Source organism: Lontra canadensis, unplaced genomic scaffold, assembly GCF_010015895.1.
Source record: "Lontra canadensis isolate GAN:19392208 unplaced genomic scaffold, GSC_riverotter_1.0 scaffold31, whole genome shotgun sequence".
Taxonomy (NCBI): Eukaryota; Metazoa; Chordata; class Mammalia; order Carnivora; family Mustelidae; genus Lontra; species Lontra canadensis.
The window spans coordinates 805,561-827,769 of NW_022631025.1; the positions used below are offsets into that span (position 1 = coordinate 805,561).

Consider the following 22,209-nt stretch of genomic DNA (forward strand, 5'->3'; position numbering starts at 1 on the left):
AGTGTCTTGGAGCCGGGAGCTCTCTCCAGCCTTACACCAACGGAGGGAAACAGGCGTGGGTAATCCCAGTGACGACCCAGTGACGACCCCCTCTGTTAAGAACCGGCCTGAGATTGCAGGCGACTGGCGTCCTGTGGGTCCACTTCTTGTCTAGGCCATAACCACCCTGTCTCGACAGAACTGTCCTCAGAGAGACTGGGGACCCCAGGCCTCCCATTAGCCCTGGGCTCAGCTGCAGTCGAACTCCAGAGTGGAAACAGTATTCAATTAAACAACAACAACAACAACAACAACAACAAAGCCTGTGGGGGAGATTCTAAAGCAGAGGGACAAGTGTACAAATGCAGGACAAGGACGCCAGGGCATCAAGAGTGAGGGAGAGCTGGTGGTCTTGGACACACCGAGCCCAGGCCCACTCGGGTGGGCAGAAGGGGACGCAGGCCCCGGGCCATTCCTAGCCTTGCCAGCCTCGCCGAGCCCCGCGAGTCCCTCAGTCACTGCATCCGCCCCCTGCCCGGGCCCTGGGTCACCTCCCTGGGGCAGAGGTTGGCACGGCCCTCGAGAGAATGTTCTTCCGAAGAAGTGGGACATTTTCTGTCGTGTCGGTTACCGGGGCGGTGTGAGGAGATGATGAAGGTCAAGTCACAACACACAGCCCCATCTTCCCTGCAGTGTCTGATGGGTGTGCCGCTGAGTAGGACACCCAGCACCCTCGGGGATCGAATGCTCGGTCAGAAAGAATTCAAAGACTTTGTAGAGAACAATGCTAAATTATAAATGTACAGATTCGCATTAGAACTTAGTGAAAAGCACATTGCTGGCCCATTCTACCATCGGTCATCGTTCTTTCCGCTTTGCATCCGGTGATTCTTCTCTGCCCTAATCAATACCATCACCTTGGTCCCACGTAGAGCAGGTGTCCTGGAGTGTGAGCCGGTGCAGTCACCCTGCCGGCCACCACTAGGTGGCACTAGCTACCTTCGTGTTCGCCCTCCAAGGACCACGTTTGCTTGTTAAGTTTTATGAAAGGAGGTTAAAAACTGGTCGCTCTGCAGTAGTAAAAATTAGACCAAATTAGGTCTTAAATTATGATTCCTGACCTCTTGCCGGCCAGGCTTAGCTGCAGACCGAAATGTGTTGGCCCGCGATCCTCTGGGGGCAGAAGTGCACGCGGTGCACGTGCATTGCTCTCCCGGTGACCTGGGAGCATCACGCTGTGTCCTAACGTCCATTCCTAGACCTTCACGTTTAGGCTTCCGGACAGACCTCTCCCGATCAGGCATGGCATTAGGAAAGAGGACCACAGACGCGGTGACAAAGAAAGCCCGCAGGCTTCGGAACGCAGGCTGCTGTGGCGGGCACGGCTCCGGTCTCTGCGGGAGCAGCCGTGGTCCTGAGGGAAACAAGACCCCACAGCCCAGGGCAGTCCCTCCCGGGCCGTGTGACCACGTCTGCTTCGGGTGCCCGCAAACCAACCCCTGACCTCCACCATCCATCCTCCTGACCGCAGGAGCGGAGGGCTGTGGGGTGGCCCCTGATAACCCCAGGGCAACGCGTCTTCTCCAGGGTCTGTCCCGGCACCTCGCCGTGACCGCCTGCCGGGGGGACGTCACAGCCGTTTCCCTCTTTGGCTCTTCCAGCTCAACCCTAGCGAACTGCGGATTCAAACAGAGCCTTTCAGGGGTGCAGGCCCCAGGGCAGGTGCTGGAATAAAGCGTGAGCAGAGGGTCTGAACGCGCGTCCACCTTGGAGCCACAGGGGACGGCTGCGTCGTGTTGTGGGGAGCTGGAAGCCGGCCCGTGAGGACGCTGTTGTCACACTCAGCCAGTTCACAAAGCACAGGCTTTGCCTAAAGGATCAAGACAAATACTTTGGTTCTAGGTGCGGGAAGGACTTACTCGTTTAAGGACGTCCAGCCTTTCTGGCGGGGAGGGGAGAGGGTCAGTCATACCGATACTCGTCGGTGAGTTTCATCTTTATATTTTTAACGGCCAAGTGTCCCTAATATCGAAGGAAACTTTAAAACAGACCCGTCCCTTGAGTTTTTATTATGGAGGACAGGGAGGAGGATGAATCATATCTACGTTTGTACTTACTTAACTTCATTTGCATTTTTTAGGACGAAAGTATTCTCAGTCTCTAAGGAAAAAATTTAAATTAGACCTGTTCTTAAGTTTTTATTATGGAATCTCTAATATCTAATTAACAGTCCTCTTCAAGTCAAAGCATACTTTTCAGTAACTACCCACATGCCTGAATTAATTCAAGTTCTGACATGTCCCTTTGGGGCTGGAATTATTAAAAAAAATTAAAAAACGATGTATACCGATCAAATTAACAAACTCAAGAAAGTCATGTGCACCTTATCTATACAGATGGGATATCTGACATAATTCCTGTAAGTCCTTTCCCATGACTGCCTAATTAATAGGAAATTCTTCCTCTATTTGCGAAAACATAAACACCAGCTCTTCTAGAAATATTTCTGATGAGCAATTAAAATACATTTAATCCATAACTTAAATCACCCAATCCTTCTTTATTGATATTTTTGGCATCTATGCAAATTCAATTCCTATTTCCAAATTGTTATAAATTTAAATTTAAATAGGCAAGAGACTTTTTTTTTGCCAGAAAAGTATTTTCACAGTCTTTATCAGATTCATTACTTTCTAATATTTAATTCTCTTTTTAAAAAAATTGATTAAATTCGAGAGGTATGAATTTACAAAGGCACACGGGGTTTATGGTGGAACGTGAGTCTCCTTGACACCCCTATTTTGTGCTCCCACAGTAACTACTTCCACTGCTGTGTTTCTGTATTTCTTCCAGAATATTTTACATTCTATCAGCACATATCCCTTGTTTGTAATTTACACTGGATTTTGGAAGTAATTCTAGACCTCAGCTGCCTCTCACCCTATGACTTTTACTGTAACTGGTTTATTTCCCAATGCCAGACTCCTAGTTTGTTTCAGACTTTGTCAGTCACACTGTGCTGGAATAAATACTTTCATGGACACATAGTTACACCTAGAGGGAAGAATAATACATACCTAGAAACAAAATTGCAAGTAAGAAACCCTATGTGGTTTTATTTTGGATGGATGTTGTGAACTTGCCTTCTTTGAAGGCCTCATCATCTCGCACTTCTCCAACCGAGTGTGGGAGGGCTTACTCACCACACCCTCACTGCACATCCTGTCCGTTTTTACGTGGGTCCATTTCACAGGTGAACTTAACAGAGCACCTAGTTTTCACTTGCACTTCTCTTATTATGAAACAGAACAGCCTTTTCTACATTTATGTTTTCCTAAGTAGGTACTATATCTGCTTTACTACAAACTACCTCCTGACATCCTTTGCCATGTGCCTGCTAGTTCAAACTTTTACTGACTTACAGAATTTCTTTATATATTAAAGATCTTAACCTTGCCTGTGTATCATGACCCATATTGATTCCCAGTTTATTATTTCCTTTGATGACATGTCTTTATTTTCAGGTAGTCTTACTGATATCTCAGGTGGTCTTACTGATATTTCGATAGTGTAAGATACAGACACATGCTCTCCTTTGGTGCAAAGACCTACTGTATCTTTTCTGGGTATTTCCTTAGTTGCTGCAAATGAAACAAGCTGGCTTCAACCTACTTAGCTGTGAGTCTCATCTCCTCACCAGGCTGGGTTACTGTTTCCTGACTTTTTGATGGGTCTGTGTGGCTAGTTGAGCTCCAGTCCTCCGTGATTAGATCAAAGTGTCATTTTGCTACTGCTGTGGAGGGATTCTGTAGATATAACTGAAATCCCTAATTAGCTGACTTAAATTCGTGAGATTACACTGGGTGGGCCTGGCTTAATCAGTCGAGAACCCATTTCCTGATGGTCTGCCCTGCAGATACGGGTTTTGCCTAGTCAGCCCCTCTCACTGTGTAAGGCCAGTCCTTGTGCTACACCTGTACATGTGTGTGTGGGTACACGCATGTAGACGTGTGTGTGTTTCTAAACATGTACATGTGGCATACATGTACTTAGATAAGTGTGTGTGTGTTTTACACACTAATCTCTAAGTGGTCACACTTCCTCAAAGGATCCCGGAACACTGCACTGAGAGCCACAGAACTAAGCCACACACGGTATGTGGTCCGTGCCTAGTGAGACCGCCCATCTCTGGGCCCGCACGTGGGCGGGGGCTGTGTGTCGGCACATCATAAAGGGAATAACGAGTGAACGAGCAGTGGCAACCAGTGGCGTGGCCCGCATCCACAGGGCTTCCTCCACGGCTGCCATGCAGGCCCTGGGCGTGGAGAGGCCACGGGAGCTGGCAAGTAAGGGGTTACAAGCACCATGGAGGCCACGTGTCCCGCCCTGAGCTGTTCCCTGAAGGGCTGTCAATGCCGCGTTTGGCCAAATGCTCATCCTGTGTTTGACCACCAAACCATGGCAGTGCAGTCGCTAGCTGGAGCTCAGTCCGTGATTATGGCCTCAAAAAGAGGCCTCTGGATTGGAAAGCTCCCTGAATCAGAAGATGCTTTGTATCACTGTGGCTATTTCCTGCTGGGCTACGGGCCCATGCGATGTCTCTCCCAAGAGAAGGGACACATGCCCACAGGGGGTCCCAGGCCACGTGGGTCGGAAAGGGGGGCAGCTGGACGGAGGGTTCTGCATTGGTGGATGCCGACCTTTTCCACGCCACAGCCTCAGTCACCTGCTGGGTCTGGTGGTTTCTGGCCAACACCAAGTGGTGGGACAAAGAGGCACCGGGACACAGAGAATGTGTCCCCTTAGCAACCTGGTCACCGTCTCCTAACACACCTGCCCTGGTATGGGCGGCCCTGACTGCAGCTCCCACAAAACACTGCCACATCCTAGCTGAGGCTCCGTGGGCTGGTCCACAGCACCTGGCCACGTGATGTTCAGACAGACAGCCACTCTGTTCCGTTTATCAGAGAACTTGTTCCCCGACCATCGCACGCAACTCTCTTCTCTATCGTCAGCAGGACTGGGAGCACCTGGGAGTCTGACTGCCCACCTGGAAAATTCTCCCTAAACAAAACCTCAGATTTTATGCTTTTTTATTTCCATTGTTTCTAGCAAGTACTTTCAGCAACTTGCATCACGAGTCGATACCCACCTTTATGGTTAAAATGTTTGAAAAAAAAAAACAATTGGTAAGAAAATGGAAATATTTTTTAACAAAAGAATCAACTTTCTACCACCAATGCAAAAATACAAAGAAAACAAAAATAAGTCATACACCCACACATATATGGAGATGATTCATTATAAATAAAAATCAATTAAAAAAAACACCTTCGCTTTTTCCCTCGTAATTCAATCACGCAACCAAACCCCAAAATACACCCCAGGTCGAACTGAACTGCCTCATGAAGAAACAGGAACTTCTAACCCTTGAATTCCAGACTTGACTTTCTACGTGTTCTACAGCCTCAATGCAGGGCTCGTGGCCCTGGGGAGCCACGCCATAAACAGCCCGAGACGCTCCCTGTCCGGCCCCCACAAACCCCCAGCCCCCCTTCTTCCATCAGCACATACTTGACACAATCGACCACCGTGCTCTGCAGCTCGCAATTTCGGCAACAGATCCCTCGGCTTGCTCGGAGAAGGTTCTGGACACGAGGCTCCCCCTCCCGTGCCGACCGCGGGACGTTCAAGCGCACACAGAGCGGGGAGGGCACGCTCGCAGGGGCGCACAGGGCGGCAGGGCTGGGACCCACACAGGGCAGGCGGGAGCGCACAGCAGCGGGACGGGGGGCGCAGCGCACACGGAGGGCAGCGGGGAAGGAGCGTGTGGCTCCGTCCTGCCACGTCGGGGGGTAGCAAGCAGGGGACACGTCAGCACCTTTCTGTGGCCGGGCTTGGGGAAGGAGTACGATTTGATTCTGGAAATTATTCCACCCGCCGACCACGTCTAGAAACCATAACGGCAAAGAGGGGAGAGTCAGTGTTTCAGAAAGCAAACACACGACATGCTATTCCGTCTGGCTTTGTGTCCACACCACCAACCCCTTCCATGCCCCGCAGGGATGCTGCCAGCCGCACCTGGTCATGGGGGAGGTTTCAGGGAAAGCCCGCCCCCTGAGCGGAAGGATCTGGAAAAATACCTTGGTTCATATTTCCCATGGGAAGCTCTAGAATCAGGGCTGTCCCGTTCAGCAGCCCCGTCTCCTATAGATACTACATCTTGAATGAGACAGATCATTCTACAGAAACCAGAAGTAAGTGCCCAACTGTGTTATTACATCCCCGGGGATGGTCCCGTGGTTTGTGGGAATTCCTTGATTTGGACACGTAGGGCAGGCGCATTTTTCCTGTCTGCGTTGACATGCAGACGATAAATGATTTTCGGAGATATCTAACTTCTTGAAGCTACTGGGTGATGCGTGGCTCCGCTCAGGGGCTCCATTTTAGGCGTTGGTGCTGACGTTGTCTGGTATTTTAGCAAATTCCATCCCTCCCTGCCAATCTGGGGACAGGGGCTGCCCCCGAGAGCCTCCCTGCCTCTCTATGGGTGCAGCCCGGGGGCGGTCAACCATCCTTACTGTGGGCAGGACGGACGTTCCGCTTTCTGCCGGTGGTTTTTTAAGGATTAACAGGCAAAAAGGGGGACGTGATGCACACAGCTCATGGGAGGGGATGTTTATGCTTTAGAGATGGTATTAAAGGACACTGAAGGTCCACACCGAGATCCCCGAAAAGGAGCAGGACCCGATTCCTCCTCTGGGTTTAAACCTGTGTGTCTGCTTGGAAGAGTCGGGAGCAGGCAGGGAGGCAGGATTCTCCCCACAGGGGCGTGTGCTGGGCAAGCCCACGTGGAGATGCGGGGACCGGTCACACTCACCTCCTAGGGATGCGGAGGGAGAGCTGCGTTCTGGCCTTTCTAGAGGCTTCTCTCAGCTGATGCTGCTGAACATCTGGTCCCCACCCAAGCCTCCACTAAGCTACTGCCAGGCCAGCTCTCAGGAAAGGTCGAGGCTCTGCTAACGATGATCTCACCAAAAGAGCCGGGCGGACAAGCTCAGTGAGACATCTTGGGCGGCAGACCGTGTGCACGGTCTCCCGCATCCTGCCCCTCATTTCCCAAAGGCGCCAGGAGGCATATTTCCGATTTAACACGGGCGTCCCGGTCTAACCTACGAAGAAATGAACCTGGCCGGCCCAGAACTGGAAGTCCGCCAAGTCCGGCTGACGTCCCCAGCCCCAGGTTATCAAGTGTGGCAGGAAGAGTCGCGGCTAATCCCGCAGGCCCACCCACGCCTCTCCTGGCGCTAGCGTCCCGCCGCTCCCCCGCGGGCCCCGCTCTCCTAACTTACGGCAGGATGGGCTCCCGGGAGGGGCGCGCGGGCTCCGAAGTTGATGTTTCCTGGGTGGAAAGAGCATGGGCAGTTACGGCTACGTCCCCGGCACCCAGCGGCTCCCTCCTCCCCCCGGGGGGAGGGCACTTGGCCTGACCATCCGCTAGCCTGGCCCAGAGGCAGTGTCTCCTCCTTCACTCGGCGTCCTCACCCGCGAAGTAGGACCAACCCGCTTTCTCCAGTGAAAGCTATCGGCTACGTGTGATTCGCTGGAGTGACCCGACCTCATCTGTTACCAACCGGGAAGAAGCAGCCCTCTCCCCACCGTGATCGGGGACAGGCCGACTGTGAAGCCAGCCTGGTCGCCGTCGAGATCGTAGGGACTGAGGCTCCCGGTCAGGGACCCACCTGTCTGCCCGCCGATCTTCTGGCACGGAACTGTGAGAACTCTCAGCAGTCCATCGGGTTTGTAAGAGTAATGCTCCACCAGCTGAAAGGGAGGAGGACAGAGCCATAAACACCAGAGGCAGGACATGGGGAAATCCTTCCTGGAACAGCCGACACCCCCTGCATCCCTGAAACGTGACTTGAGGACAGCCCTGGACAGCGAAATGTGCTTCCTCGGGAGGTCGTCCTGGTCCGTCCTCATGCCTCCCCCTCAGAACACTCACATCCTGGGCAGGAGCCCACACACCACCGTCCCTCTGGACTGCGGCACCCTCGATCCACCCCTCCCTCCATCCACCCCCACTTCCCTTCCGTTTTTGGTACCAAGCTCCATTTATTTATTTTTCTTACACCTATGTAATGTTATAAAAACAAACTCAGCATGTCAACACTTATTCCTTCATATAGTCATTCAACAAACAGCCTGGGCCCCAAGACAGGACTGAAGGCAAAGTAAGGTGAACAAGACACATTTCCTACCCCTGAGGCACTTCCTCTCTTGAAGGAGGGGCAGGTCAAGGAATCACAATATGCTATTATTATCAATTACTGCTCTATGAGGGTTGTGGGAAACGGCTTTGGAGGGACCAAGTCATTGACCCCAAAACTTCTGGGGAGAAGACAGCAGAGCTGGGACAGGGGGAAGCGGGGAAAGGAGGCCTGTGGACAGAATGCGGCCATCCTTGGCTAACGGCTCCCAGAAAATTGTGACTCACGGCGTCCAATTGGCCCATTAGAAAATTAATGAACGGCAAATAGACCCTGAGATCAAAGTCATGTGCTCTACATACTGAGCCAGCAGGCGCCCCTGAATGAATCTATTTTATCCTTCCAGCAGCCATTGTCTTCTTAAGTTGTGTTTTATTGTGGAGAGATCGACCTGCTAACCAGACACTGCCTTGTGACGAGCCCTAACACACTTGATGCAGGAGCTCCACCTGGTCTGGTGAACGCAAGAGCTGCTCTCGGGCTGGGGGACTGGGGTCCCTAAGGCAGGGAGGTTGGGGGACCGGGGTCCCTAAGGCAGGGAGGCATCCCGCCCAGCTCTCCAGTGTCACTCCAATATCTGGTGGTTCCTGACAACGTGCTGGACGAGGGTGCCCGGAGGTGGGCATACCTGTCAGGATTCTCTCTCGGGCAGGGGTGAGCAAACTTATTCTAGAAGGGACTGGATGGCAATATTTCAGGCTTGCACATCCTGTAAAACAGTCCTTTGCTTTTTTTTTAAAGGACTCTTCGAAATGGGGAAAAAAAAAACCCACTTCTTGAAGAACTACACAAAAACAGGCAAGGGCCAGGCTGGGCTTGGGGTTCACGGACTCCTCCAGATCAGGCATTCCACCGAGCGCAGCTATGGGGAACGGGAAACCGGCCCTGCTGGGCCCAGCTGTATAAAGGGGCTTGGCTGAGAGGGTGCAAACACACAGCCCCGGCCACGGCCACATGTGGCTGTGACGCACGTGAAGGTGAGCGGCGTGTGCCCACCTCAGCCCGCGAGGGAGTGTGACGGCATTTGTTCCCTGCCTTCGTGCCTCCCAGATTAGGTGCCACTTGGGGGGTTTCCTGACAGTGGGGTCAAGAATAAACCCTTTTCAGACCAGAGCTGGAAACATCCTGAGCATGGGCAGCGAGTGCCGACCCGCTTTCTACGCCGCCTTAATTTCACGGAGATTCCTTCCGTGATGGCCGAGGCACCGGACCCTTGGTGTTCAGTTTGGAAGGCAGACAGAAGTGTTCCCCGTCCCCCCTGCAGGGCCGTCTGTGCACCTGCCAGTGCCGTTGTCCCCAGACACCTCCGGGGTGCAGACAGCTGAGCGGCCCCGGACCTTCTGGAGCCTCGGCCCCCTGCCCCTGCCGTCCCGCCCTGTCCATGTCCCCGCCTGGGGCTGGCTTCAGGGCACCTGAGGGCTGAAAGGGGCCCTGCCGGGGCGGGCATCAGGCAGGGACCTGGGTGGGCTTTCTCCTCCACGCGGAAGGCCCCTACCTGCCAGAGTGTGTCGAACTTCTTCCCGTCGGGGATGGAGAGCTTGCCCGTCTTGTCCTTGTCGATCCGGTAGTGAAGAACTTTCCCCTCATGCAGCACGCACAGGGCGTATGACCCGTTGTCGTTCCTGTCCCTGATCCTGCGAGAGGACACCACGCATCATGCTCACACCCCCATGGGCAGCAGCGGCCTTCCTGACCTGGGCCCTGGGGCTCGGCCCCTGTGTCCCGACAGGCCCAACTGGCAGCTCGGTGACCCCAGCAGCTTGGTGACCCTGGCAGCTCATGACCAGGAAATGCTGTGTGGCGGGTGGGCCACAGCCACGGCCCGGGGGGGGGACCCCTGGGTGGACAGCGGGGGAGCCCAGACTCAGCTCACCCGGAGAGGCTGCACGGTCAGGCCACCAGCACAGGGGACCCTCGGCACAGGGACAGTCTCTGCACTCACCTCTCTTCCCCGAGGTCCCAGTCCCAGCCGCTGCCGCTCCACCGGCTGCCAGGGTGTGGTGTGGGGGTGTTTGGTAAGCACTTTACTCAGGGAATTCCAGACCACAGGTGGACCACAGACCGCAGCCCTGCTCCCCGGGGCCCGACTGCATCCACTTACACTGTCCCGTTGCCTGGAGGACAGGGTTGCCCTGGGCCGTGCTGACCCCCAGGCTCTGCTTCCCTGCCCCCGTGGGCTCTCCACGCCCTGCCCTGTGAACAGGACTTCAGAGACCAATAGCGAGCCGACTGCTTGCCCGCTGCCCCACGGGGAGGAGTGGGCCTGTGGGATTTTGGAGGGGCAGATCCAGGCGGTGGGGACTGCAAAGCAAGACCTGGCCACAAGCCCCTCCCCCGGTGCAGCTCCTTATATCTCCCCCAACTCTCCCTGTAGCAACTCAAGCCCTCAGAATCGGGAGCTCTGGGAGCCGGTGAGGCAGGAGGCTTCCCGAAAGCCTTTCTGGCCCCGAGGAAACGGAGAGGCCCAGACGTCTAGCGTGGGCCCCGATGCACCGCATTTTGGAGAGGGCTCAGAAGTGCCAAGCTGCATGGAATTTCCATGTTTGGGGGATGTCTGATGCGTCCTCCGCGTGGCAGGAGGTCACACCCCCCAGATGTGTTCGTGCTGTCCCTGCCTGTGGATCCATCTCCAAAGGCCGCCTGACACTGAGGGCTGTGCTGGGTCCTGTGGGACGGGAACTGTTTTAAGAATAAATTTCCTGGGGCACCTCGGAGGCTCAGTGGGTGAAGCCTCTGCCTTCGGCTCTGGTCATGATCTCGGGGTCCTGGGATCGAGCCCCGCACCGGGCTCCCCGCTCAGCGGGGAGCCTCCTTCTCCCTCTGCCTGCTGCTCCCCCTGCTTGTGTGCATGTGCGTGCTCTCTCTCTGACAAATAAATAAGTAGAATCTTTAAAAATAAGAATAAAGTTCTTGTGGGGTCACGCTTGGCCATGCACGATGGGTGGGTTCCTTGCACAGCCCACTGCTCCCACAGCTGGTGCTGGTGGATCGACACGCCCAGACCCTGCGCAGCATGGCCGCTTCTGAAACCGTCTGCGGCTTGCAAACAGCTCCCTCCTCCCAACCCAAGCCACCAGCACCCCAGGCGTGAACCCGTCTTCACAGTCCAACAGCCTATTAAGGCCTGCTGCTTGCCATCAAAATAAAAAACCACCACCCAGAAAAGGTAAAACCTATTTTCATAGGGGAGGGGAATTCGGCCTATCGGATAGGAAGCTGTCTTATAATGCAGAACGTGGACTACTCGTATTTTGTTTATCTCATAAGCATCGGTAATGCCCACAAGGCGTAGTTCGGAGATACGAGAACTACAAAAAACGAAGACTGAGCATTGAGAATTTTGACGGCAGGACAATGCTATCCATGGGCTGTTCCAAAGGGTCATTCTCCATGATTTACAGCCTTTCCCCTCTTTGACCTCATGGTCCTGGAAACAAGGAAAAGGGATCCAAACTCAGGTTTTCTGAATTCCTGTCAAAACCTCCCCCCAACTCTACCTTGCGTTAGCCCCCACGGACCTTTTCTCGTTAAAACTGAGACCGAGGACCGCAGGTGGCCCCGCGAGCTCATGCCATGAGCTCTTCAGAAAGCTGAGAAAGGGCCAAGTAAGACCACAGGGGAAACACCCTCCACACCAGCAAGAATTCAAAAGGCTGCTAGTGCTGTTGGGTGGCAGGGCGACGGGTCCCTCTGCGCTGGGCCGAGAGTGTGAGTCGGACCATTTCGGGAGACCGTCTGGGATTCTCTGGGGAGAGCACACCCCTTCGATCATAGATGCTGGGACACGGGCGTGACGGACCATCACAGAACCAGGACGGACAGACAGCAGCGACAGAACACATGCCACGATTCCACATGCACAGGGTCCTGAGCAGGCGAAAGCAGATGGTTTGTTTAGAGAGGAACACCTAGGTCCTGGGTGATAAAACCAAAACAGAAGAAAAACACCCAAAGGGTCCTCCGGACATGAGCATCCAGGAAGTGGTGTCCTGGGGTGTGAGTGGGGCGGGCGTCCTGCGGCGCGGGGGGGGCTTGCTGTCTCCCCCCCGCGGCTGCTGCCCTCCTTCGCACGTGTTAGACTTCACGACAAGGATGGGATAAAGAGAATCTGGTGCAAGGCGGAAAGACAGTGTGTCTGGCTTCCAGACAAGTGACGTCAGCGAAAGCGCACCCCTCCTTCGGCTCTCCCCGGCCCCTGGGGCTCGGGTCCCAGAGGGGAGCCCCTCTCTCCTGGGGCTCCAGACGGGCAGCTGCCCCAGCTCCTGGGGGTGCGCTCCGGGACCAGCAGGCCTGCTGCCTCCCAGCCCCCGAGCAGTTGGCAGGAAACGAGGGCAGAGAAGGGAAAGCCACAGGCCCAGCCTCTGTAGGTGGCCAAGACCAAGAGCCCTGGTGACATGAACAGCCAGCCACGGCGAAGGGTTTGCTGGCTTCAGGTGGCTCCCGGGGAGGGGGGCTATTTTTTAATCCAGTGCACTAGGAATACAGCTCTGGAAGCCGAGGTGGCCTCCTCCCGGCCCCCTCCTGCCCCTCTGAGTGCTCCCTGGCCCCGGCACGCCACCACACAGACCCCCAGCGAGGGGAAGATGCAGTCTTCTTCCTGCCCCCAGGCTCAGCCAGCCTCGGGAACGCTCACAGAAGCCCTCCCGTAGCTCTTCTCCGTGAGGCTCTTGGAAGCCGCAAGCTCACAGCCAGTGTGTTTTGCTATCGTGGAGGGTGGGATTCCCGTGCTTTGGACCATGGCTGGGCCTAGACGCTGCAAGGCGCAGCGGCTCAGCAGGGTCAGAGGGCAGCCACCGGCCACCGTGGGCGGAGGACTTGGGCTCATGGCCTTGCACTGCACAGATGCTGAAGCCCTTGGCCTGTGCGGTTGGGGAGCGTCCGTCCTGCCATTCCCAGCCTGGAGGACCTGAACCCCTTGTCTGCCCTCCTCCCCTGGCCTCCTACGTCAGAGATATTGTGCACTGGTGCGGCCCAGGCCCTGGCGGGGATGGGAGGACCTGGGTGGTAGAGGCACTCTCACGTCCCCCACCCTCCTCCCAGGTCCTGGGACACTGGGCTAGGTTTGCTGCAGACAGAACACAAGAACAGGGCACAGGCCCGCCACCCTGCTGTTCTCACGGTCCCATGTGTTGTTTCCATGGTGCCACAGAACCTGGCTGGCCAGAGTGGAAAGAGGGCTGGGATGGCAAGGGACGGTCACTGTGGCTGGGGTGTGCTGTACGGATAGACCCGGAGGGGGCTCCCACAGGCCTGCCCTTCCTGTCCAGGGTGGACATTGCCCTGCGTGGGGCCTTGGGCCAGTCTTCGGCCAACGGTCTGTAGAACGATGGCTTCTGGGGAGCAGAGCTAGAGGGCTGGGAGGGAATGCGATGTAGGGTTCCTACAGATCCATGAAAGATGGAGAAAAGAAAGAGAAAAGAAAACACCTTCTGGGCCCCGTTACAAAGCACAGTCAGCACAGAACACGGGTCCCCACCCGAGGCCTTCGTCTCTCTGCTCTGGTTCATGAAGTGGAGCTGGGCTACACGCGCCCTCGTCTAGTCTCACAGGGGCCTCGGGCAGATCAATGAGTTCATACTGACATCATTCCACAAGCACCTCAAACTCTCACTTCAGACGGGCTGTGCCTCAGCCTGACCTGGGCCCCCAGAACCACACATGTCCGATAACATAGCATCCTCTGACCAGTGACGGCGCCGATGGCCTTCATCGTGGCACAAAGGGCTCGGGCCAGCCACATGTCATCTCACACATCAGTGAGCAACGGGAAAGGCTTTTCTAAACCCACACTTTGCTTTTGGAATTTAAGTATATTAAAAAAAGGGAGTTGAAGCTGGACCAGGGGAAAGCGAGTGGTAAATAAGAACCAGGAAATAATGTGAGTTTGGTCTCTCGAGAGACACCTGATCTCAACTGGAGAACACCGCTCTCTCCCCTGCTCTGACTTCCCCACGCCGGCAAGGAGTCTGAAAACATGCGTGCGTCACTACTGCTGAGTGCTGAACCCAGAGGGAGGACCAGGTTTTCTTTTCTCCATACGTAGGAAATAATATCACCACGTTACTGTCCGTGGAAGAGGTGGTCAAGCATTACAGTTGAAAAATAGAGAAAATAAAAGGTACTGTTGGGAAGGCTTGGGCCGTTAGGTCAAAGACCACAACACTGCTTTCTGAACGTTGTATGTCTGTTACCTTATTTCCCAGCTTTAAAAAAGTATAATATGTTGCAATTCTTTTCTTATCCTGAAAAATACACTTTGCACCTAACTGTGTTATTTTAAAAAAGGGTCTCCAAACTATGTGTTTTGGAGCCCACCAATCCTGGGTCCTTCCTCCGGAGGGAGATACGTAACTTTTGGAAAATAAGTTGTTTACCTTTTCTAAGAAACTCACTTTTCAGCTCCACCTGAACTAATTTCTCAAGGCGGCACACCATGTCACCGTGGAGGGCTTCAGAGAGCCAAGCGGCTGCTCCCTAGCTGAGCCCTGGTCCCTGGGGTGGCCAAGAAGGCAGAGCTCTGACCCCCACCTGCAGGACCCTGGCTGGGGGTGTATGGGCGTGTCCCTGTCCTCACGTGTGGCTGGCCAGACCCCAGACATGCACAGGTGTTTTAGTCAAAATACCAGCTTCAGGGCTGACATCTCTTCCTCAAGGCTGTGGAGGCCAGAAGTCCCAGATCAAAGTGCGGTGGATTCCAAGTCCCGTGAGAGCCCGCCTCCCGGGCGGTCGGTGCCCCCGTCTGGCTGTGCGCTCACAGGGCCAGCCCCGGTGCCTGCACACACGGACGCCTCCAGCCTCCTGTTCCCACTAACCCATCACGTCGCCCTCACGACCTCCTCTGACCCCGCCCACCCTCAGAGGGCCCCCTCCAAACACGTCTACACCGGCTAGGGTTTACCGTATGAATTTGGGGAGGACATGAACATCCAGCCCGTGACAGCAGGTGGGGAATAATCGTCTCTAGGAACACCGCAGATGATGCCCCCCGAGGGTCTGTCGGCCCACACCGTCCATGTCCGCGGTAAAGACCCTTCACGCCCGCCCCCTTCATTCTTCCAGCATAGTATGAAGACCCTGATACCTGCCTCTTCCAAGTCACTGCCGTGTGGTCCCGGCAGGCTGTGTGGACGGGAGACACACAGGGGAAAGCTGACACTTCCCAAGGACACGCCCTGGCGCCATGCCCGGCGTGGGGAGCTGCGGGAGGGCAGGCCACCGCACTGGTCTCAGGCCAGACCCCTTAGGACCCTGGGTCCGGGCTCTCATCACCTAGTTCCCTCACCACTGTGAGCAAGCTCCCTTGTGCCTGAGTCCCCCTTAGAAAGTCCAGGGTTTACACCCACGAGCCGTAAGGACCCTTCTCGCCCAAGGCTTCTGCCTCCACACGTGGACTTCACACTCCGATCCATGAGGAGAGGAGAGTGGGCCAGAGTCGGCCGGCATCCCCCCGACACAACCCTGGTGGCTGGGGGTTTCTGGATTTCCGTCCTGCATCTTGAGCCGTACGGGTGACGATTCACAGCCTCACATAGGCCTCACACATTTCGAGACAGGCCGACCTCCCTCCCGTGTCCTCCGTGGTGGCAGGGGCGTGTGCTCTCCCCAGAGAGGGGTCTTGCCACACTGAACCGTAAATGCAAACCAGAGGCTCCAGAATGAAAGCGTGCAACGTCCCCATTTGACCCTCCACATCATTCTCTACGTGGAACGGCCAAGCCTCCAGTGTTGCCCAACAGCGTCCCCTGGGTTCCAGGACCCCAAACCAGCTTGCACACGGAGTCCCCAATTCATGATTCGATTCGTCTTGTGATTTTCCAACTTCACAGCCGTGAAGAGAAAGTGCTACGTGTTCCGTAGAAGCTGTACTTCGGGTTTGAACGTGGACCTTCTCCCGGGTGGGCGATATGCGTAGTGTGGCCCCCGCCGTGACGCCAGGCAGGGTGGCCGCAGCCCCCAGGCAGCCACGCCATCTAGGGAGCGGATAACGGACCATTCTGTCGCTTCCCACGCAGCGTTTCATGACAGCCAACATGCGTTTCGTGATAGGTGAGACGGTCAACACCTGACTCTCAGATGGGCTTCACGGCGATGATTTAGCCCGACCGTATGCCCAAGTGAGGGGCTCTGAGTGCATTTGGGGGCTGGGCTCAGCCGTGCTGTCTGTCCCAGAGTGCAGAGGCATGACATACATCTTTGACTTGTGATATTTCCCACCTACTAAGGGTTTGTCGGGATGCAACCCCATCGCATGTCAAGGAAGATCTGTATTTATTAAGCACCTGCAGAGCACTGGACATGATGCCAGCACACCGACACGCATCGGATTATCTCAAATCGAGTCCACGATACCCAGCATTCGGAGCCACAAAGATGAGCCTCTTTTCTGGATCGGAGAGCCTCCTTGGTTCTTATCATTCTACCGGGGGCTCTGTGGGGCCTGAGGAGGGCAGGCTGGCCTTGACAGGTCTCAGACAGGGTCGTGCCAGGAACAAGTGCCCCTGTGAGAGGCAGTGCGGAGGGAATCGGGGTTGCTGATCATGCAGCAGGCCGCTGACTGCAGCCAGACCATGTCCTAGAAGGGCTGGGACCAGACCAGTGTAGGAAACCAGCAGCGCAAACTGAGAAACCCACATGGCCGTCCCCACCCCAAATCCTGCCTTCCTCCTCAATGGAGCACGTGCCAGGGACCCCAGAACACACAGAGGAGCCGTGCTCACAATGAGGGCACGTCTGCAGGGAAGAGACCCAGAGCCCTGGCCCTGACCAGAGCCAGGTGCACAGAGCACAGCGCAGGGCCACGGTGCAGGGCCACGGTGCAGGGCCACGGAGCAGAGCCACAGTACAGAGCCCCGAGGCTGGGCCACGAAAGCACAGGGCCACGGAGCAGAGCCATGAGGCACGGGGTCATGCAGCAGGAACACAGCACGAGAGCTACACGCCAGCCCCACACCACTCCCTCTTCCGACAAGCATCCCGCACAGCCCCTGCACTCGGGCTCGAGGAGGTGGCGGCCCTGAAATGTGCAGCAAGCGGACGTGGCGCTTCGGTTCCAGCGTGCGCGAACGCACGCCGTGTGGCCTCGAGCGTGCCCACTCCGGCAGCCCTGCAGGACTCCCCGATGCCCAGCCAGACGGGCCCCACGGACAGCGGCTGTCTCTGCCCTAACACCTTCCCCAGGTGCACGGACCGACTGCCGGTGCCCAGGGCACATGCCCTTCCCCGCCGGAGGCTCCCCACGGTCCTCAGGTCTCCTCTGCTCAGCTTCTCCCTGAAGCAAGGCCCCTCGTCTCGGCACAGAATAGAACCTGCTACCCCCGCCGCGGCGTGTCCATCCCTTTCCTTCTGTGCCCCAGGCCGCTGTACGGCTTCTGTTCCTCAGTGTCCGCTCCCCCTGAGATGGTAGCTCAGGAGGCAGCTGGCCGTGTGGCTCGGTCTCTACTGTGCAGAATGGTGCTGGCAGCCCCCACAGTGTGGGTTCTAGGGGACACTGGGTCAGGGACGGGTGAGCCAACTCCCATGACCGGAAAGAGCGCAGGAGGGACATTCTACGGAAAGCTGGGATGAGATGTGAGATGCTGCTGGGGAAGGAGCCCGCAGCGGAGCCTTCGGCTGTCCCAGGTCTCCCGTGTGAGCGGGGAGCAGGCTCTGACCACAGCTGGTCCGCAGCGAGCCCGGGAGCAGGTGTCTGAACCATCATGAAGGCAAGAGGCCTCCATCACTCTTTGGAATAGAGCACTCGGGGCTGACCATGCACCAAGATGCTACGTGCACAGTCCCATGACATTTGTGTTGGGAATTAGTCCTAAGAAGACAGTAAAAGTCTGAACCTCAGGGGCAGACGAGCAGACAGGTGCCCCACGAGGAAAACTGTCCCCACCGCGGGATTTCTGTTGGAGGCTGACGCTGTGCCCTTTAAATCCCCACCTCGGCTCCCAACGTGGGCCAACCCGGCTACTCTGTTCTGGAGCGTCACCGAGCAGGGACGAAAGGAGACCCGCGCCCCCTGCCAGCCACACTGGGGTGTCAGCTGGGCCACATCTCCGGGGCATACGGCCCACACCCGCCTGAGACAGCCTGTGCCATCCGCGGCCACGGACCTGCCCCGAGGGGGCGGGCCTCCCCAGGATCTCGAGGACTGAGGTCCATCGGACATCGGGTGACAATGAGCAGAGTGGAACCCACGCTTCATTTCTGAGTTTGTGAGGCTGACGCCCACACACCCGCGTGGGATCACATCACAGGAACCCGCTCCAACACTCAGCACATTTTGTTCTCTGTCCTCCGGGCGCTTGATTCCCAGGGACACAAGAGAAGTTAAAGCCCGACATCTGGGGGGCTGTGAGTGAACAGGCCGCAGTGTTGACAGCCACAGGGACCACTACGCATTCGTCTTTGCCACAAAAAACAAAACACGTGGCGGGATAACATTTCTTTAAAGGTTATGTCCCTCAGTACCTGAAAAGAGGGCTGGCCTTGGGGTTGGACTGGGCAAGACACAGGTTGAATGACAAGGGACGGCTTTGGAAACGTCTTCACGGCGGGCCCATGGGCGTGTGGGCTCATGAAGCTCCAGTGACGGGGAAGCGGAGTTGCCCCGTCCCTCCGAGCGGGGCCGGCCGTGGCAGGTGAGGGGGAGAGACCCCATACTTACAAAAACTTTCCGTTTGTCTTGGATCCTATCATGACGATCTGCTCAGACTCAACCCTTGAGATCTTCCCGTGGAACCAAGGCATCTTCTCGTGGGCTGTGGTGGCGATCAGCTTCTCCAGCTGCGGCTTCTGGCTGATGATGGCCTGCTCCAGAGCCTGGCCCTGCCACGAGGAGGGCGCAGAGAGGGACAACGCACGAATGAGAACAAGACACAGGAGCCCTTTCTCATCTGTCCCGAGTCCTGGCTGCTAATTCATTCATCACAAATAAAGCCGTAAGATCTGTACACGTGATCTAGTACCACCCGGTAGAGAACTACCAGTGCCGGTTCCAGAAGCCTCTTGAAGCTGGCCGGGGCTTCAGAAACTGGCACGACCCCCCAGGTCCTGAGACCAGCCTCCTGTCCCCTGTGGATCACGGCCCTGCAGGGACCTGACAGATTTGGATCAGAACCTGACTCAGCAGCCCCCGGGTTCAGGCCACGAAGGAGACACGGTTTTCCCGGCTGCCCACCGAGGCCACCTCCCAGCGCTCACACGCTCTTGCCTGTACATGTAAATGTGGCCACAGGGCGCGGAGGACATGAGCTGTGACAACGTGGAAAACAAAATCGGGAGGGGGCTGGCAGCTGGCTGAGTTCCCTTCCCGGGCTCACTTAGTGGGAGACACAGTGGTATTCTCCGCAGCTGAAAATGAGGACCCCACACTGGGTTATTGGACGGTGTAAAGATGGACAAGAAAAAGAAAATAAAAATATAATGAATCCAAATGAGGGGACGTGTGGGTCCCTTCACATACGACGTTCTGGAAAAAGCACTGTAGGGACAGAACGCAGGCGGAGGCTTCTGGGGGCTGGGGTAGGGGCTGCTCATCTTGGTTTTAGTGGGACCTATGGGGTGCTCTGTGTTGGTCAAAAATCACAGCACTGTAGGCCTAAAAAGCTTAGTTCTACTGTGTGTAGAGTATAGCTCCACACGTCCGATTGGACTTAAAAATGTAAGAAGATGGCCTAAGGCGTAGCTTGCGCGGCTAATGACCGGTGCTGACCAGGTTGCTGCTCTCCGTCTGTGAGGCCGGGTCCATGGAGATCCCATTTGAGGAGGGAAAGCAGTCACCGTGTAGAGTCCCCCAAAACCCTGTCCTGTCACACGTCCGTGGGCATCGGAGGCCGTGGTGCGAGAACCCGGGAAACGCAAGAGAGATGCCCGGACACCCAGATCTGAGCGGGAGACCCTCAGCCAGCCCGCTAGCTCCGGACATCGGGGGCTGGGAAGAGTGTGGCGGGACCTGAGCTGTCCCCCCCCCGCCCTGGGGCCTTTGTGGACGGCGTGTCACTGCGTACTCATTAAACACACACATGCCCCTGTGGCCAACCCGACTAGCTGGGAGTCTTCCTTCCCAGCGGCTGGGAACGAGAGGCAGAGGGAAGTTCCCAGCGTCACGGAGGGACCATCACTAGGCACAGGCCCGGGGCAGGACAGGGCGCTTGGGGGAATGCCAGGCGCCAATGAGGGGCCGCTGCAGCCCCGCGTGCTCGCCCGGAACCTTCTGCCCGAGACGCCTAGGAAGGTACAGAATCAGGAACCCAACCGCTTGAACAGGGCGACCCCCTGCTGACTCCCGGGTGGCCTGTCTGGGGGCCCGTGCGGCGGGGCAGCCGGGGCGCCCTCCCACGGGGCCCCCCAGGGAGTCGGCCACCGCCCGGGCCGGGACGCACCTGCAGGTTCCAGGTCTGCTTCACGTACTCGCGGATGAGGCTCTCCTTCAGGTCCTCGAAGGGGCCTGTCTTGGGCTCCACCCCGGGCGGCCGGTGGAAGGGCTTGGTGAGGAGGCAGACCAGGCCGTCGGACTCCTGCGAGTGGTAGTGGCAGAGCTCGGCCGGGCTGCCGTGCGTCCTGCCGCCCGCGATGGCGTAGGTGCCGTTCATCTCGCGCTCGATGGTGTAGTGGTGGGCCTTCCTGCCGTGCGCCACCGACAGCGCGAAGCCGCCCAGGTAGTTCCGGCTCTGCCGCAGCAGGTACAGCCCGTCGCTCATGCCGCCCTGGACCAGGTAGTCCTCCGCCTCCTCCCGTGTGATGTTGCCGAAGAAGAAGGGCAGGTGGTTGGCGCTGTCGGCCGCGCTCCCCGCCATGCCGGCGCCTCCCTGTCAGCGCCCACGGCGCACAGCGGGGGTCTTCCTGGCAGGGAGACAGAAGATGGGACGTGGGTCAGGCCCCGGGCAGCAAGCTCAGGGGCTGACCCGCTGACCCTCGGAAAGCCGGACCAGGTCCGCCCGACCGGCGGGAAGCCTCCGGCAAGGACAGGCAGGGCTCAGGCGTGGGCTATTTAGTTTGGGGCGTGAACACCGTCTGTGAGGCCCGGGTCGTGCTCCCTCCAGCACCCAGCCAGGGCCTTCTGCTGGGTGCCCCCGGGCTCATCACCACACGCCATCCTCCCCTGCTTTCCGGACACCAGCGCTGGCTCACCATGGTGAGCCCCGGGCTGTGGGGCCTCCATCTGGGCTGCTCCTGCCCTGACCCGGGAACCCAGGGCAGTGCTGTCCCCTCTGTGCACCTCCCTCCACCTGCCCGTGGACACAGCCCCACCCCTGCCCCCACCCGCGACTTGCCTTCAGGCCAAATCTGCCTTCTCCTCCGACCCGGGGAAAAGTCTGTTGCTTGCACTGGGTTTAACACCCACGCGGAGAATTTGCTGCCTGAGTTTGGCCTATTTAAACATTTCCCGTGACTTTTCTCCACTCCTGAAACCACTTTATTCAAAAGCTCCAAACTGAGAAACAGAGGGGTCCCCTGGACCCCACAGAGCAGACCCACGCCCCACACCTCCGCTGGCACACGCGTGCGCAGCCAGCTTTCCAAGGGGGCTGGGGCTGCGGGACGGTGCGGGGTGAGCTCCTCCAGACAGGTGGCCTCCCTGCCTCCTCCGGGGCCTTCTTATGACCCAGGTTCGATGGGCAGCTCATAGCAGAAAACCATTTTAGGACGCGGAATCACGTTTTGTGACACCTGGGGCAACATCTCTCACTCTGCTGTTTCACACCCCCACACCCCCCGCCAAGCTCATCGCCACAGACCACAGTCCCGTCCCACGCGGGGACCTCCCCAGAGTGAGATTCCCGCCTCGGCCCCCCAACCGCCTGCCGCCTTCAGGACCAACACGGAGATGCCAGCACCCATCTGGGCGCCCGGAACGGTTCCTGGCACGTGGCAGGTGGCCACAAACACCGGCTGATTAATAGAAGCGTATTTCAAAATAACGCATCCAGAGAGAGGTTCTGTTTTCAGAAGCTGATGCCGCGCACATAGGTCA

General features: G+C 56.9%; 1 protein-coding gene across 2 annotated transcripts in view; it reads right to left on the bottom strand.

Moving 5' to 3' along the window:
* SYK (spleen associated tyrosine kinase) overlaps window positions 1-21,077 on the bottom strand; it is a 37,907-nt gene extending 16,830 nt beyond the window's left edge. The window contains exons 1-6 of one of the 2 annotated variants that reach the window (XM_032866409.1): window positions 20,618-21,077; window positions 18,901-19,061; window positions 9,745-9,883; window positions 7,722-7,803; window positions 7,332-7,381; window positions 5,861-5,929 (exon numbers count right to left, since the gene is read on the bottom strand). In XM_032866409.1, coding sequence (XP_032722300.1) covers window positions 5,861-5,929; window positions 7,332-7,381; window positions 7,722-7,803; window positions 9,745-9,883; window positions 18,901-19,061; window positions 20,618-21,031 — 915 coding nt within the window. In that variant the 5' untranslated portion in view covers window positions 21,032-21,077. The remainder of the gene's footprint in view (window positions 1-5,860; window positions 5,930-7,331; window positions 7,382-7,721; window positions 7,804-9,744; window positions 9,884-18,900; window positions 19,062-20,617) is intronic. The other variant, XM_032866411.1, reaches the window with a different exon arrangement.
* Between the last annotated feature and the right edge of the window lie 1,132 nt (window positions 21,078-22,209).